Source organism: Xenopus laevis, chromosome 9_10L (genome assembly GCF_017654675.1).
Source record: "Xenopus laevis strain J_2021 chromosome 9_10L, Xenopus_laevis_v10.1, whole genome shotgun sequence".
Lineage (NCBI taxonomy): Eukaryota > Metazoa > Chordata > Amphibia > Anura > Pipidae > Xenopus > Xenopus laevis.
This window is the reverse complement of record NC_054387.1, coordinates 93803048-93821056: the sequence shown is the minus strand read 5'-3', so window position 1 is coordinate 93821056 and position 18009 is coordinate 93803048. Positions and strand designations below refer to the sequence as shown.

The following is an 18009-nucleotide window of genomic DNA, read 5'->3' as shown; positions in this document are numbered from 1 at the left end:
AACGATTTTTACTACGAATCCTTCGATTCGAAGTCGTGGTCGAAGTAGCCCATTCGATGGTCGAAGTAGCCCAAAAAAACCTTCGAAATTCGAAGTTTTTTTACTTCGAATCCTTCACTCGAAGTTAGTGAATCGGCCCCTAAAAGTAATTTCAACAAATTCCTGATTACTATCACCCATATATTTGTACCAATATAACATCCTCAAGTTAAACAGGCTTTATGTTTTTTTAAAAAGCAAACATTTCATATGCAGCTGTAAGTGTTGAGCTATTCCGACTCTCATCTGAGCACTCACAATAACACTGCCCATCCAGCACTGCAGCGTAAGCACATAGGGGGCAGAGATATGCAAATTGCCTTGATGTGATTGACTGCTGGGTTGCCTTGTTCAGCCTATATAGAGAGCAGAGTGTGCAGAAAAACAACACAGATCGGCGAGGAAAGGAGGGCAGCTTTAGAAGGGGATAGGGGCACCCAGATTCCCTGGATCCCCCCCTTTTTTTTTATTGCTTTTGTATAAGGTTTTCCCTTTCCAACTTCAGCTACAGTGATAGCTAAGTTTGGAAAGAAAAAATAGGGTGTTAAAGATTTTTCTGTTTATTTTGTTTTTATTTTCTTATAAAAAAAATTTTTTTTAAAAGCGATTATTTTATAGTACGAAATTCGTTTTTCCAGAAAATAGGCTGCCGGAAATCATGGGGAAAACTGGCGATCAGGAAAAGGCAGGATGTTGCAGTGAGTAGAGCGAGTACCTATACTATACAAAACAAGTGGCATTTTTGTGTGTCTGCTATTTACACAAGTGGTGTGTTTTTTCTTTTTTGCAGGTTCCCTTGCAACCTACTTGACATCTGCCAAATTTCTCATGTACCTTAGCCACTCTCTGTCCACCTGGGTGAGTACTTGGTTATTTTAGCCCACACTGGTTCATCAGTGGAATGCAGGTTGCAGCTATCATTTCTTGCTCACCATTGCTGTTTGCTTTTAAATGCTCTGTCATGACTTGGCAGTGACCATATCCAGAATGCTGAGCCGACACTAAAGGATGTTGTTTTTCAGCATCTTTTGCTCCATCTTTTTTTTTTATTATTCCTGTTGTATTAAGCAACAGCCATGGACAAATGGCAAACAACGATCTCAAACAATGACAATTTATAGCCTTTACAATTTCTAAAAATGTAAAGAAATACTAGAAATGCTAACTGTCCTGTACATGAAAGGAGATATTCTTCATCCAACAAAGCCAGAGGGTAGACTGTAACTTGCTTCCCCTCCCCCGACCTCCTGTAACATTGCTGAGGGGAGTGTAAGCTTTGCACGGTCATTTTTAGCCGGCGTAACTGCAGTGCAACATTGCTCCTTGTCTGCCCATCCATTCATATTTTTCTAGAATTTAACTTTGTAGTAGTTTTAACATTTATATCTTACAATTGGAATAATCAACATTTTGGTTAATGTTGTCAGGAACGCAATATAGTCTCCTTGGTATTCTTTTGCTGGAAACTCCTTGTTTTTTATGGATTACAATTTTGATGTATACCCTCTGATGGACTGCCATTTGGGCAGGTTGCCAATGTTGCCATTTTACAGCTCCTTGTGTTTTTTATTGAGCACTTGAATAGGTGCCCACATACATTGAGCATACAGGAGTGATTACTATAGGACACTACTAGGTATGAAAATGCTTATGTTCATTTAGAAATCATCCCTGTGAGAACAGTGATAGCATTTCTCCATTTATCAGAGCAGGGTCGGAACTAGGGATAGGCATGTGTTTAAGGTACAGCAGCTGGGGGGGGGCACAGTTCCTAATGGTATATGTAGATGGAAATGAGTGACTGTTGAAGTGAAGGAGGCAACAGTGATGGAGGAAGAGGTGGTGGGGGAAAGTGTTGGTGGCAGCTGGGGTGGGGGAGCAATGTCAGCAGCCAATGATGGAGGCATCGGTGAACAGAGGAGGTGGTGTGCTATGGGTGCAGGCAGACTTCCTGGGTGATGGGCCTTGGACAGTAATGCTACTTAGCACAGCTCGGGCCACTTAAGCAGAAATATGCTAGTGCAGAAAGTGTTGCCGATGGCATTAGTGTATAATAGTATATAATCACTTACAATTCTATATTTATTATCTGTTAATTATATAGGGCAGATATGTCAACACAGCATGTCTAAGAGATTAGAGAACATTTAATCGGTCCCTTCCCCAGGATATTTGCCTGGTGTTTTCATATTAATGTATGGGAATTGCTGTGGTCTATGTACATATGGTGGTGGCAGGTGGCCCTCCATGCTTAGGCATTTGTGAATGGAGCTCTGCCTGTCACTGCTGCATGCACTTCAAAACCAGGTTTTCACATAGACTAATAATGAAATCATTGACAGATGCTAAGAAGTACTTTGACCTGCTTTGTTTTACGTAGGATGGCAGCAGAGGTCAGACACTACATCTGCCATTAACCTAAGCAATGATCAAAATGCTATATCTGTCATTAACGTGTATAGGCTGCAATAAATTGGCCAGTTTATTTGGCAGAGTTTGAATTTCATTGGCATACAGTCTTTTTGTGTAAGAGGGTCCTTACATTGTGGCAAAAATCTTTTAGGGCCATTTCAGTTCTAAAAATAGATATATGAAGTGATTTTCCTTTTTTTTTTTTTAAATTGGAGTTTAACCTCATGTTTCAATTAGTCTTCATTATTCTGACCATTTCCAGTCTTTAACTATAAAAGCTGTTGGCTTGTCCGAGGCACTGACCCCAGAAATAAAAACCCTCCTAGTGGCCATGAAGGTTACATTTTCCATTAGTAATTGCTACTGAGAGAGCCAAGGAACATTACTTGCTTCAAATACTGTAAGGGGCACATTTAGCAAGGGTGGAATAATACATTTGAATTCAAATTTTTTTGGTGTCAAAATTCACACATCCGAATTCGAATCCCCCTATTCGGATCTAAATTTTAATGTGAGATTTATCACACCTCGACCATGGAAACAGTTCTAATTTGAATATTCAACATCTAAAACCTGCCAAGTTAATTTACAAGTCAGTGGCAGAGGTTCGTTGAACCATTTCAATATGTTTATTGCCTTCCTGACATTCAAGTTTTTTTCGGAGGGAAAACTTGATTCAATTTCGTTTCAGATTTTCAGATTCTAATTTTTTCTTAAATAACCTCCCATTCAAGTTGTGAGTATATTCAAACTTATAAGAGTAAAAAACAAATCACATAAATTCGAAATTCGACCTTTGATAAATCTGCCCGTAAGTGTTTTATCTGCAAAACATGTTTCAAGCTTCTTGTATTGACCTCCACTTAGTCACCTTCATGTATTTGGGGGTTATATTATATTATTGATCATATTTTATTATGCATAATAAACATTTCAAACCTTCTCCTAGTCATTTTCTATTCTCGCTTCCTAGTTCCTGCTTGGATTATAGAGTAGACTGGGTTAACCACAAAAATCCTTTTGAGGGCCACATCTGGCCCATGGGCCTCCAGATAGACAGCCCTGATCTAGGCCTTCATAGTGGTCTGTAGGACCTCACAAAGTTTAGGAGTCATCAAACTTCAGTAAGCTTCAGGAAATCATCATGCGTCAGTTCTATTAGAAGAATACTAAGCAGTTTCAAAACATACATATATTCAATCAAATCTTTCTGTGGTTTATATTTATATTTTATATGATCTTCAGGAATACTTTCCATGTTTTTTCAAGGAGATAAAGCAAATGTCCCATCTCTTTCCATAATTACTAGGCTCTTTTTAAATTCACTCAAAATGTTAGCAAAACTGTTAGTTTTTTTCAAAAAAGACATGATGAAATGCAAACATAAAAGAGCTGAGTTGTACTTCTACAATATCATGTGCTGATAAGACATTCCGGTGCCATTGTGATAAGACAAACAGCAGAAGGAGGTCAAGTGTTTCATTTGCAATAAAATTATGAGATGTTTATGAAGCTGTAAAGTGCAATACCTTGGTTAGCGCCAGACGAGTAGACAGCAGCTATCAATAAAATCTTCCAGCTCCAAATGGGTGACTTTGTGATTTAGCAAAAATACAATTCCCACCCCAAATGAGTTATATGATCAGATTTAAGTAAGGCAAATCCTTGATGGAGAAGGGGGAAGGATGAGAAGGGTAATTGTACAGAATATACTTAGTCTTAGCAAGCAATGCCAGTCAGCAGCAGAAAGGGACATCAATGTATTTTCCTGTATTAAAAGGGATATAGATTCATGGAAAGGAGAAGGTAATTATTGCTCTTTACAAAGCTCCTCTCCAATCTTTTAAAAGGTTGTTATGATATAGAGAATGTCCAAATAAGAGTAATTAAACTCATAAACGGTATGGAATGTCTCAGTTATGAGGCTGGCCAAGTTGTGATTGTTTAAGATGGAGCATGGAACATATAATAATAACTATGAATATATATCTAAGGAGGCCATACAATAAAGGAAAGCATTGGATATATTTTTAGCAAGAAAGAAATATACATGGTTACTGAAATTAATAAAGCTGAAGCCATGCATGATTTTAGTCCCTGAATGTTTGAGCCCGGAGGCCCAAGCATTAGTAAATGAGCCCCTCAGGGACCAATATTGGTAAATGTTACTGAGTGGTAATCAATACTTTTGGATTTAACAATGTTTTTTCCACACCAGAACAATTAGATTATTGGACATAGTTAAATATAGGTTGCACAATGGAATATAGTGGTTAGTTTCAACTCAATTTAAAGGGATACTGTCATGGGAAAACATGTTTTTTTTTTAAAACGCATCAGTTAATAGTGCTACTCCAGCAGAATTCTGCACTGAAATCCATTTCTCAAAAGAGCAAACAGATTTTTTATATTCAATTTTGAAATCTGACATGGGGCTAGACATTTTGTCAATTTCCCAGCTGCCCCTGGTCATGTGACTTGTGCCTGCACTTTAGGAGAGAAATGCTTTCTGGCAGGCTGCTGTTTTTCCTTTTCAATGTAACTGAATGTGTCTCAGTGAGACATGGGTTTTTACTATTTAGTGTTGTTCTTAGATCTACCAGGCAGCTGTTATCTTGTGTTAGGGAGCTGCTATCTGGTAACCTTCCCATTGTTCTTTTGTTTGGCTGCTGGGGGGAAAAGGGAGGGGGTGATATCACTCCAACTTGCAGTACAGCAGTAAAGAGTGATTGAAGTTTATCAGAGCACAAGTCACATGACTTGGGGCAGCTGGGAAATTGACAATATGTCTAGCCCCATGTCAGATTTCAAAATTGAATATAAAAAAATCTGTTTGCTCTTTTGAGAAATGGATTTTAGTGCAGAATTCTGCTGGAGCAGCACTATTAACTGATTCATTTTGAAAATTTTTTTTTTTTCCCATGACAGTATCCCTTTAAAGACTCTGGAAAAATCCATCCTTTGCTCTACTGTGCCTGTGCCAGTATCCCTTCCATAACCAGAATGTGGACTATGCCAACTCACAGCTCTGGGGCTGTTTGTGTGACAATAGGTTCCCCCTTTAAGGGTTTTTCTAATTCTCTGTTGTGTTCTAGCCAACTAAAAAAGAAAAACATTTTTGTTCCCCCAAAAAACTTGTTTTTATAGTAGACTTTATTTACTACTCCATATGCTGTTTATGGAAAGCCCTTATGGGGAACTTACCTTATTAGAGCTTGATGTGATTGCCTTTCAGAAAACAGTGGCCTTGTGAAAAGATTTATTTTGTTAAACACGGTCATAAAAGGAAAAGTCTTATCACCCTAGTAACAAAGCGCTTTACATCTTCCACTTGAAGGGCTTGAATCGAATTCCTTTGTAATTTAAATTACAACGACTTTGTTTGCCCTGCCATTTTGACTGTACTCTTTTGTACATATTCTAATGCCACTCGTCATCTGCTTAAGGATGATATAGTAATGACTTAAAGGTCATGGAACTCTTCTTTGTTTAATTAGTATTTGTTGAGGAATACTGATGTTAAACTGACACATAATAGATTGCTTCAGTATCATGTTGAAAGCTGTATGTTTTTCAAAGATCAGATCTAAAAATCTAGGGTCCAGTCATTTTTTGTCGCGTGACTGACCATACAGTAGCCCACTGGCAGGTAAGGTTGTTCTTCTGTGGCTAATGTGTGTTGACACAGATCATTAGCTAAACATTTTCATTTGTTCTACCAGGGTGCATTTCCAGACCTGTCCCTTGACACCAACCTGCATTATTTATGCCTTTTGGCATATGCTTTGTGAATTTTAGTAGTTATCATATCATATCAAATAAAGAGCATATTGTATATTGACTGGAGTGTGCATTTTCCCCATGACATTTGTTCTCTTCTGCAGCATTTAATTGTCTTGTTGCACCTCTTCCCTACTGGAAATTTTATAATGGTGGCATTGTTGGTTTGAACTTACAGTATATTTAGTTTGTTGGTTTCCCATGGTGTGTCATGGAAAACAAACAAGTCAGCCTCTGAAGGTAATCAGAGAACAAATATAGATATCTTGTGAACTGGTGACATTCAGCAGATCCGTATAAACCTGATAACATTTCTTTACATTTTTACAGGGAGATCGTATGTGGCATTTTGCAGTTTCTCTTTTTCTTGTTGAACTCTATGGGAACAGCCTTCTTCTGACTGCAGTCTATGGGTTAGTGGTGGCAGGCTCTGTCCTTCTCCTTGGAGCTGTAATTGGTGACTGGGTAGACAAAAACCCAAGGCTTAAAGGTAATTTGTCTGTTTTTAGATAAAGTATAAGTGTTTACTGTTTAATTGAGTAGATACCAAGATTCAGTTCTTTTTAGCGAACCCTCTCTGTATACTATACCTTTTTACTTTTTTTGCATCGTAGTTGCTACCAGTGATCATGTCATACATCAAAAAACAAATACAAAACTTCCTGCCCCCCAACGTGTTTTAGAAGTGATTATTGAAATGGGGGTAAAATATATGAATAAGAAATCCAAATTATGTGCTATAGCTTTAAGAAAAAAAGAAATTAGAACAGCATCCTCTAGCGGTGTTACATATAATAGAAAGGTAGTAGAGTTATGGCTGGGGCCTGTCATCCAGAAAACTTAGGACCTGGGGTTTTGGTAACGAGTTTCTGGATAACTTATCCCATACCATTACTGCACTATAGCTTTGTATAGAGACTTCTTCGATGAGGCAAGCTGTCTAAGAGAAATTAAATATTTTATAATCACTACTTATAAGCAGTATATATATATATATATATATACACATGTGTTTATCCTAAATTGTTTGGTGAATGTAAATTTATCTTTCTGCATGGCTTACTATATACAAAAAGCTTATGTTGGTAATGACTCATTGATTTTTCTTAATAGTGGCTCAGACATCACTTATTGTCCAGAATGCCTCGGTTATTGTATGTGGAATTATTTTGATGGTAGTTTTCCTTTACAAGACACAACTTGTGTCAATGTACCAAGGATGGCTTTTGGTGAGTATTTATAGAGGAGATGATTATGTATTTCTGTGTGTTTTATAGATGAGTGTTGTGAATGTTATAAAGTAATTATAAATTACTGTATTGAAGCAGAGTCCTATCAGGCTGTGACATCAGAGGAGGAGATTTTTAGTAGTGCAGTATGGCCTTGCTAGATCAGATATGGGAATCAGAATGCTTGGGACCTGGAGTTTTCCAGATAAGAAAGTTGGATCACCATATTTCAAGTCTACTAAAAAATAATTAAACCCATTGTTCTGCCTCCAACAAGGATTAATTATGTCTTAATTGGGATCAAGTAACAAGGTATTATTTGATTACTATGGAGAAAAAGAAAATTGTGTTGAATTATTTGATTAAAATGGAATCTGTGGGTGATAGCCTTCCCATAATTCAGGGCCTTATGATTAACAGGTTTCGGGATAACGAATCCCATACCTGTACATGAGAATACTAAAGCATAAATCTGAGGCATACTAATAATAATATATTAAATAGGCAACTGTCCTTTAGAAATGTTAATCAAATTTAGGCTAGGCTCTATTTGTATGTCTATGGATCCCCATATTAACTGATTTGATAGCTTAGGCACCACAGTAAGCAAAAAAATTTTAAAAAAATGCTATTTAATAGTTTACCATAATGAACACATAGCTTCATTGCCCAATCCAGAACTTCACCATTGTTGTAAATAACACAATGGCAGATCTGAGAAATGTGCCATTGTTTACTTTACAGCATTTATATCACCTTGATTAAGTAAACTTTTTGGCTATTGTTTAAGTTAAGAAAACCCCAAGGGTTTTTTAAATTTGTTGCGCTAATCAGGGCAAATAGAGAAATTCATATTGCTTTTTAGTGTTCGGCTTCTGGGTTCTTGTAAACAATTGTGGAAATAGAAATAGGTAGTTAATCAAATTACCAGTTCACATATAAACACTGGCTATAATGAATCTAGATACAAGCACAACACATAAGGATATAAATAAGTTTACATAGGTGTATACTGCGATTTGAAAATATATACTCTTTTGCAAATAACGCCTAGATTTCAGTATTTGCATAGAAATTAGGCATTTCTTGTAAACAGGCATATGCTCCCATTATCATAGTATATTTAGCACAGGTGTCTCAAAATTTAACTGCAGATGTATTTGACAATTTAATTTAAAGCAGTTTTAGAGCTAGAATACGTTATACATTTTTATTGCTAAATTTAACATATAACTGTATTTATAACTTGTATCTAGTTTTCTTTATTAAACCTCCAAATAAAACTTTCTATTATTAGTCCACGGTCTTTTTATGTAATGCCTATTCATCTGTGGTCTTGCAGACTTGTTGTTATATATTAGTCATCACCATTGCAAACATTGCTAATCTGGCCAGCACAGCCACTGGTATCACCATTCAAAGGGACTGGATTGTTGTGGTCGCAGGAGATGACAGGAGCAGATTAGCAGGTAAAAATGTGTATTCTGCTTTGAGTGCATAACCCAGACATTAATTTAGTGCTAGTCTATACTGAGTGCATACTTTAGTCGGGTAACCTGATACTTTCCAGGTGAACCATGAACTGGCCTCTCTTGAAAATTGCTTGTGCCAGCGATTAGTAGTTAAAGGAACAGCAACACCATAAAAGCAACTTAAATTAATTAGAATGTAATGCATTGTTGCCCCACAGGTAAAACTGATCATTTTGCTTCAGAAACAACACTATTTTGTGTTTAGCACAGGTTAAATAGCTGATAATAGATGGAACCCATATTATTTCCGGGTGCAGGCAAGGAAGGAGGCTGATGCCAGCATAGGGGCTTATTCATGGCCTGTATGGTAAAACTCATTATTTATGCTATTAATTGCATAACAATTAACAACCTAAAAATAGAGTATTTTCTGCAGGCCGAAAATCAGCCTCAAGTGGCATTAGCCTTTAACTTCATATTTCTTAATTCATATTTTCCAGGAAATTTATTTGAAGTAGGGTAAATAGTAAAAGATGCATTCTTTGATGTTTCAACCTATAACATATAAGTGATATTCTACATTCAACATATATCAATATAGTAAAAATCGAATGTAAATAACACAGTTGTTACATTAATATATTTTAACTAAATGTAGTCACTGAATGTTCTAGGTCTTGAATAGAAAATATTCATAAGCCATTATATTTTTATATTTCCTGACAGATATGAATGCTACGATAAGAAGAATCGATCAACTGACAAACATATTGGCTCCATTGGCTGTAGGACAAATAACGACCTTTGGTTCACCAGTCATAGGCTGTGGATTTATAGCTGGATGGAACATGTTATCAATGTGTGTGGAATACTTCCTTTTGTGGAAAGTGTACCAGAAAACACCAGCACTGGCTATTAAATCAGGAAAGAAAGATGATGAACAAGAATTAAAGCAACTAAATATCCAAGGTAGTCTACACATATATTTCTGTCTAAAGTGCATGTCTTGCAAAACTAAACAAATTATGTTTATTATTTTTATTAAGGATAAACCGACTTTTACACCTTTTTGCAGTAAAAGTTCATTAGTAGCAATTTGTTTTGCAAATCTGTGCTAGAATTTCACCTTGTGGTCTGTTTCAGTGCCAGAAAAAAACCACAGACATTATTATCTACTCTTGGACAGTTTTATGGAAAATAAAGTAATAGGTGCAATAAAATCCAATGTGTCATTAAGTGGCAGATTTATCAAGGGTCAAATTTTCTAGGCGGAAAATACTTCGAAGTCGAATTCGTAGGATTTTTGGCATCGTACGATCGTATTCCGATCGTGGTGCGGTCGTACTTCGAAACGTACTATTCGACCGATTTTATCGTACGATCGTACGATTTTCCTTCGAATACAAAAAACTTAGAAACATGCTCTGGAAGGTCCCCATAGGCTAACATAGCACTTCGGCAGGTTTAAGTTGGTGAAGTATTGATGTCGAAGTTTTTTTTAAAGAGACAGTACTTCGGTCGAATATCGAATAGTCGAACGATTTTACTTTGAATCGAAGGTCGAAGTCATAGTAGCCTATTCGATGGTCGAAGTATCCAGAAATTACTTTGAATTTCGAATTTTTTAACTTAGAAAATTCCCTCTAAGTGTATGCACTCTTCGTGCAGCTTTTTCAAGGAGCATTCACTAGTGAGAACTGCAGGTGGGTTTTCTTTTTGGAAGCTAAATTGTCAGAAAATAGAGGCAGGTGAAGTTATGGTCCAAAGCAGTTGTACTGGTAGATACATTAGATAGTTTAGAGAGGGTTGGATGCCTTTTAAAAGTTGAGAAAAAATAAAAAGATACTGAAACTAACTGCAAACTACTACGACATCCAGAGATCTGGTGGAAAACGCTGATGAAGGAACCACCAGGTCTGCCATAAGCCTTATAAATAAGTCTAAAGGTTTAATTTTAAAAATATCTTTGATTGTTGTTATATTATGCACTAAATAAAAAATTGAAAAGTTTTACTGTAGCACTTACTATTAATTGCTCTCTTGCTGAGCAAAGAAAAAACTGATAACGTAGTTACCAGTCTTTTTCCCTCTTGTAGTGTTCAAGGCCCAGCAATAAAAAAGGGTTAAATTTTTTATGCAGTATATTTTCCAGTCATAAAGCTCCCTTAAGAATTCTCTCCATCCCTCCATAATTTTGTCACTGAGCTCTGGGATGACAGAGTAGTTCCAGCACAGTGTTTGCAGAGCCTCTCTGTTAAGTGGCCCACCATTAAATACAAACAGGGCAGAACATGTTCAGTCTTGTCCATTTCTTGTACTTTAGCTATAGCTTCATTTGCTACTGTGCATGCATAGACTTGTTGTGTAAATTATGATTACTCAAGAGTAAAGCCAAAACTATAGGATAATCTAAGCTAAAACCACACTAGAGGTTTTTAATCAACAGTAGCGCTAAAATATAGATATTACATTTATTAAATTATAAATTAAATATTCACACACTGGTGTTCATATATATTTTAAAAAAAGGGACCTCATATGAAAAAAATATATATATCTCCTTTGTTATATTGGTATATTCATGTTTGCACACTTGTGGATAGTCAGCACTGTGCACCAGGATTAACCACGGCAACTATCAGAAACGTCGAGGGCCCCATAGAACTTAACTGTTTACAAAAACAGTTTAAAAAAACAATTGTTCTCTGGCACCCAGTGGCATAAGATTCTAAATTTACTTTACCTACAGAAGTCTCAGTTGTGCCAGTAACTGCGACTGATCCATAGGGTGCACGAGTGCAAAAGAAGCCCTGTACTATAGTTAACTGCCATTTACCTGAAGGAAGGGACCAAAGCTTCCTTTTCACACTTTTTGGAATCCACAGTAGAAAGAATAAGAGAAGTGGATCATATTGTAGGTGCTGAGCTTTTCCTTCTGTTTTAATAGCCAGATCATAGTTGCCTGAAAATTAGGCCTAGAGGGCTCATTTATTAATTCACTTACATATAGTATATACCAGTCGCAAAACTAAATTGAAAGTCGGCTCTCCCCAGTAAAGATTCCAAAGCTCACAATTTCTTGCATATTCTGTGATTAAGGAAGGAGACTGACAAAAAGTGTGCAAAGCATTGTGGGAACTGGAATCTAGGTTAATCGAGTGTTAATTTGACAGCAGCTTCCTTAAAATGAAATTTAATTTACAATTTTTAAAGTAATTCATTCATTTTATTTAACATGAATAATGAATGTGGCTTAGAATGACATTTTCATTGATATTGCAAAAAAAAAATATATTTTTGGGTGGACATTTGATTTAATGATTAGAATTTTGTGTACACTTTATAAATTTTGAACAATGCTTAACTTACTGTATGGTTTATTCAGTTATAGACGCGAATACAAATAACAGTCAGAAGCCCACTGAAGACGCGCTGCTTATGGGAGAGAAAGTTGTAGCTGTTGTGGATACTAAAAAAGAACCAAGCTGTACTGAAAGAATGGCAGAGCCATTCCGAACCTTCCGGGATGGATGGGTGGCATACTACAATCAATCTGTGTTTTGGGCTGGAATGGGTCTGGCTTTTCTCTACATGACGGTCCTCGGCTTTGACTGCATCACAACTGGCTATGCCTACACACAAGGTCTAAGTGGATCAGTTCTCAGTATTCTAATGGGAGTTTCTGCTATTTCTGGCATCATGGGAACCGTAGCCTTCACCTGGCTTAGAAAGAAATGTGGTCTAATTCGTACAGGCTTTATTTCAGGAGTTGCCCAACTAAGTAGCCTTATTCTCTGTGTGATCTCAGTTTTCATGCCTGGAAGTGCCTTGGATCTATCGGTTTCTCCATTTGCAGACATCAGCACTCGCTTCTTGGAGGGTGAGCCATTGCCCACTATGTCTCCTGTTCCTGATGTGTACTTTACCACTGATATACAGAACCTTGGAAATAACTCCACCTCCCAGTTTAGTGATTCAGAAGCTGGTATATCACTGATCTCTGTCAGTCTTTTGTTTGCCGGGGTCATCGCAGCTAGAGTCGGTAAGTCATTTTTTTCTATCTGGGTAAAATCATTTAAAAATCTTTGCATTTGGACTAGATATAAAAAAAGGAGATTTATTTTGTACAAAAAACTGACATCATCAATGATATGAATGTATCTTGATCAGTTATGATGTTTTTTAGATTATTAGTTAAATTATGGACCCTTGTGTGACCAATATCTGATTATTTTCAGTCCTTCACAGTGTGGTAAATAACTATCGTTATACAAAGAAGCATATATTTAGCTGCAAGAAAAAAACGTACACTCTTAATGAGATAAATTAAAAATTGCTCAAAGCCACAGAACCTATATTTAGCTTCAAATATTATTTGACCCTCCAATATAAGGGTCAAATAAAGCCAGTAAGAAACAACTTTAAACATATGTCATAGGATTTTTTCTCTCTTCACCAGAAAAATATCCAGGCCAACCTCGTCCCCCAGCAGCCTTGTCATGCTCATCAATACAGCAGTGCAGAACACATCCAACACTTTATTTCTAATGCAGTCGCAGGTTAGGTCACAGAGGGCCGTGACAGTTCTTTTATGTTCAGGCAGAGCTTAAAGTGCGAAAAACATGGCAGCTTGCACCAAATTTTTGCACTTTCCATCAGCCCTAAACTTAGTTTAAGGAGAAGGAAAGGCTTGCAGCACTTGGGAGTGACAAATGTTAGGCACCCCCAAGTGATTGTATTGACTTACCTGAAACCCTGGGCCGGTGCTCCTATCAGCAGAAAACTGCACCAGCCCGGGGTTATACCACTGAGCACCACAAAGCGATCTTCTTCCTCCTTCCTCCTTCTTCGCAGGGCTGCGCATGCGCAGTAGAATGAGAAGCCGAACTTTAACTATTTCGTTGAAGTGTGCATGCGTTTGCCCTAGGAAATTGATGAAAGAGGAAGACGGAAGTGGATCGCTCTGTGGTGCTCACTGGTATAACCCTGGGCCGGTGCAGTTTTCTGCTGACAGGAGCACTGGCCCAGGGGTTTCAGTTAAGTCAATACAATCACTTGGGGGTGCCTAACATTTGGCACCCCCAAGTGCTGCAAGCCTTTCCTTCTCCTTTAAGGACCCTATAATGTTTCAATGGTTTGAGAATTCAGAAAAAAGAGCGATGGTGTTTGTAAGTATTATTTAAGTGCAAATTTATATTGTATACTGCTTTTGTTTCATTTTGTAATGTATATTTTTTAATTTTTTAGGCCTTTGGTCCTTTGACCTGACAGTTACACAGCTCCTTCAAGAAAATGTAATTGAATCGGAAAGAGGCATTATAAATGGGGTTCAGAACTCTATGAATTATTTGCTGGACCTTCTGCATTTCATCATGGTAATCCTAGCCCCAAATCCTGAGGCCTTCGGTTTGCTAGTGCTCATTTCTGTGTCCTTTGTTGCTTTGGGTCATATTATGTATTTCCGATACGCTCACCTAAATCTAGGGAAGCAGGTGTTTGCTTGCTGCTCCCCTGAGCCCAAAACTGTGACGGGTGATAATCAGCCAGGTGAAGAGGCCTCTGTTGTTTAAATAGTTCCTAACTGCAATTAACGTACAGTACTCTGTGTTAATTAGTGTATGTTTAAAAGTGTTATTCTGGAGTAGTTACAGTGTACAACAGTTATTAGAATGGAAATATCTAGATAGTGAAACAAAACACTGCCTATGACACTGAAAGAGTAACAATTTTGATTCATATAAAAGTTATATGCTTCACATATATTTAGCCACTTTTTAGACCAACATTCTAAGCCTGGACTTATCCCTTGCATTAAGCTTTCAGGGACCAGTATAATATGATGGCCGATAAGAGTAGTACTAAAATATCAGACAACTTGAAAATTTGACTGAGATGGCCAACATTTTTAAACAAAAGTCATATATGTACACATTCAGTGTATGTAGTGGCTTTTTTTTTGCCATGCACACTGCATATGCATTGGGGTTTGAAACTGTTCGAGCTTCAATGTCCAGATTTTGAATCTCCTTACAAAGAATAGATGTATTTTCCTGTTTCAACACTGAGTGATATAATTGTAAATACAGTAACATTTCATTGGTCAGTTACATCATATTGCCAAACACTGTTATGCTGGCATCTATTTGTGAAATTAATCTGATGCTAGCCATACACTGAATTTAAAGCCATAGGCTGACATTGGCTGCTCCAGGTCGAGTATGCATGATAATTGGCTTAAGTGTGGGCCTAAACTATGGCTTATCTCACATACCTTTTTGGAGATCAGGTAGACTGGTTTGAAAATCCTTTTGGTTGAGGACCGCTTTGGGCTGTCGATGCAGTTCTCTCCTGATGGGTTTTCATTGGCCCCTTTTTTAAAATAATTGTTGGCTCAGGAGCCAAGAGAGTGGCCCAATTTTGATACCCAGATGGCAACCTCACCAGTGTTTACAGCCAACATAACTGCGAAAGCTGGTTATTTGTAAAGAAACAAAAGATATTGTGAATGTATTATTTTTCTTCTTTGGTCAAATGGTTTTTAAAAAACGTCCAGACTTGAATCATTACTGAAATATTAAACTATGAGCACATTCAACCTGGATTCTCTGTGCCTACCTAAGAGTAATCAACTGTTGTAAAATTAGTTATACATATATATATAGGTATATACAGTATATTTAACACCAGCACTGCAGTTTGCTAGAAATAAATGCAATTGTATATGACAGCTGACAGATGCACATTGTGCCATAAATTATTTGCAATATCTGATAATAAGTGAGGTTGCTTTTAACCAAATGAAGAAGCAGATTAATACTATGAAGTTAATATGTAAGCTACAATCATTGTCTTTTAGTACGACATTTTCTAACAATGGAAAATGGTTTTAATGTTGTATAACATACATTTGTATCCAGGAGCATGCAAGAGGCAGATGAAAGCGCCATGCAATAAATTTTTATGCACTTTCTCTTAACCACAGTAATGACTGTATACACAATTTTTACTGGTAACTTCTCGGATGTATTACTTGACAGTTCTCTGACTTTCTATAAAATTTAATGTCATCCATTTTGCTATACCAAATATTCATATTCCTTCTCTTTGTAATATTTAATAAACAGTAAATGCTGAAAACGAATCCTCTGTGTCTAATATGATTTCATACTGGTACAAAAAACCATACAGATAAATTAGATACAAGTGAAAATAATGTATATATTTTATTTTAGCCATGTTGCACTAGTAAAGTGTTGTATGTGCTTCAGCTGAGCTGAAGATAATGGCAGACAAGGCTGTTTGTTGTTACACCACCAAAGACTAGTATCAAGTATCCAGACTAAAGTATAACTCAACTGGCAGTGTGATTGAAAATTCTGGATTAGGCATTTAAGACTGGAGAAAATAAAATTTTCACCATGAGCATATCATTTAATGTCCGAACTATCAGATATAAAATTCTTTACCAATAAGTATGTGGTAATGAATGACATGCTGGTGGTGTTCTGAAGTGGATCCAGATCCTTTCTAGTCATAAGTCATATATGATATAATTACACTGTTTTTGTTTCCTCTGGATAAGTTTGTAGCGTGATTTGGAAATAGCTGTATTTACTATGTTACTATCAGTATATACCATTTCTAGTTCAGTCTGCATGATCAATAAGCACTCGGAGGAAGAGAACAGGTATGAATAAAAGATGGAGACCGCAAACTACAGAGAATCACAAGTCATTCAGTGGGGACTATCTTAAAGGCATGTAAAGGCAAAAAATAAAATCCCATTTTTACTTTCTTTAATGAAAAAGAAACCTATCTCTAATGTACTTTAATTAAAAAATGTGTACCGTTTTTATAAGAAACATGACTGTATGAAATTCTCCCTTCATTTACTGCTGTGGATAGGAATTGTCAGATGGTCCCTAACTGCTGAGCAGGGAAACAATCATACTTATGAACAGCAGGGGGGGCCCCCCCCTTACTTCCCAGCCATGCAGAACTCAAGGAGCTTTGTTTATGATGGTCCCTAAGCAGCCCAGACCACACTGAGCATGTGTAGGGTCAGGCAAAGATGTTTAACAAAGTTACAAGATGGTGACCCCCTGTAGCCAACTTTGAAAGCATAAATTATTTGTTTGATTAGGCTTGTGGTGCAGTAAGTTCATGTTTATATTTAGTATACAAAATACAGCATTTCTAGCCTTATTCTACTTTAGACTTTAAGTCCTTTAAGTAAGCCTGAAAAAAAAAATAGGACTTCGTTTGGGGTATTATTTGTAAAAATATGTCTGACTTTGACATTACTGTTTACAATTTTTGCCCTAAAGATGCAAGTGTAAGAGTGTTTGCAAGGGGCCCGGGCCCCGAAATTTACTCAACTGTAAATATAAATACTATAACAAGTGTTGTTAAACAGCAATCAGGAAGGCAATGCTAGAAAATGCAGAACTGATTGCAGCACAGGCTAAGACTAAACCCTTAGTCTCTTTAAGTATATTAATAGTAAAAAGAAATTGTGGCTCCATTAATTCATGTATATTTTTAGTTATAAAGGATACAAAAAAGGCAAATCTGCTTAGTCAGTTCTATCCTTTATACAATAGAGAAGTCAGAACTTCAAGACCCACTTGGCACAGATGACTCAGCAAAATTAACTCAGTGGCTGAGGCAGGTTATGGTATATAAAGGTTTATTCAAAATTAATGTGAACAATGCACCATGGCCTAATGGAATACACCCTTGGGTAGACCCTTGAGCTTGGTTCGATTTTAGCCAGGCCTGTTTTTCTGATTTTGTCAGACTCACTATCATCTGGTGTAGCTTTTGTTACAGTGCCCTATTTTTTTCAAGAGTCCACCAAACGACTCCAAATTTATTGTAGGAGGTTCCCCATAGGCTAAAACACCAATTCGGCAGGTTTTAGATAGCGAATAGTCGAATTCAAAGGGACAGTACATGATAAATTTCGAAATTCGAATTTTGATTTATTTTCTTTTAAACTCAAATAAAATTTGGACTATTCCCTAGTCGAATTACACTAAAATAAAATCGAAATCCAAATTCGAATCTTTGAATTT

At 36.8% G+C, this 18009-nt stretch overlaps 1 protein-coding gene across 1 annotated transcript; it reads left to right on the top strand.

The window, feature by feature from the left end:
- Positions 1-419: 419 nt before the first annotated feature.
- Positions 420-16073, top strand: slc40a1.L (solute carrier family 40 (iron-regulated transporter), member 1 L homeolog). Its single transcript, XM_018236218.2, has 8 exons — positions 420-737; positions 830-897; positions 6562-6721; positions 7345-7460; positions 8803-8929; positions 9659-9901; positions 12318-12974; positions 14180-16073. The coding sequence occupies exons 1-8, from the start codon at positions 698-700 to the stop codon at positions 14500-14502; spliced, it is 1734 nt and encodes a 577-aa protein (XP_018091707.1). The 5' UTR covers positions 420-697; the 3' UTR covers positions 14503-16073.
- The last annotated feature ends 1936 nt before the right edge of the window (positions 16074-18009 follow it).

Excerpts from the sequence above, each read along its gene's own strand:
- slc40a1.L (XM_018236218.2), top strand. The coding sequence starts at position 698 with ATGGGGAAAACTGGCGATCAGGAAAAGGCAGGATGTTGCA. Across the intron at positions 738-829 it reads GGAAAAGGCAGGATGTTGCA|GTTCCCTTGCAACCTACTTG; the intron begins GTGAGTAGAGCG and ends TCTTTTTTGCAG. Across the intron at positions 6,722-7,344 it reads CAAAAACCCAAGGCTTAAAG|TGGCTCAGACATCACTTATT; the intron begins GTAATTTGTCTG and ends TTTTCTTAATAG.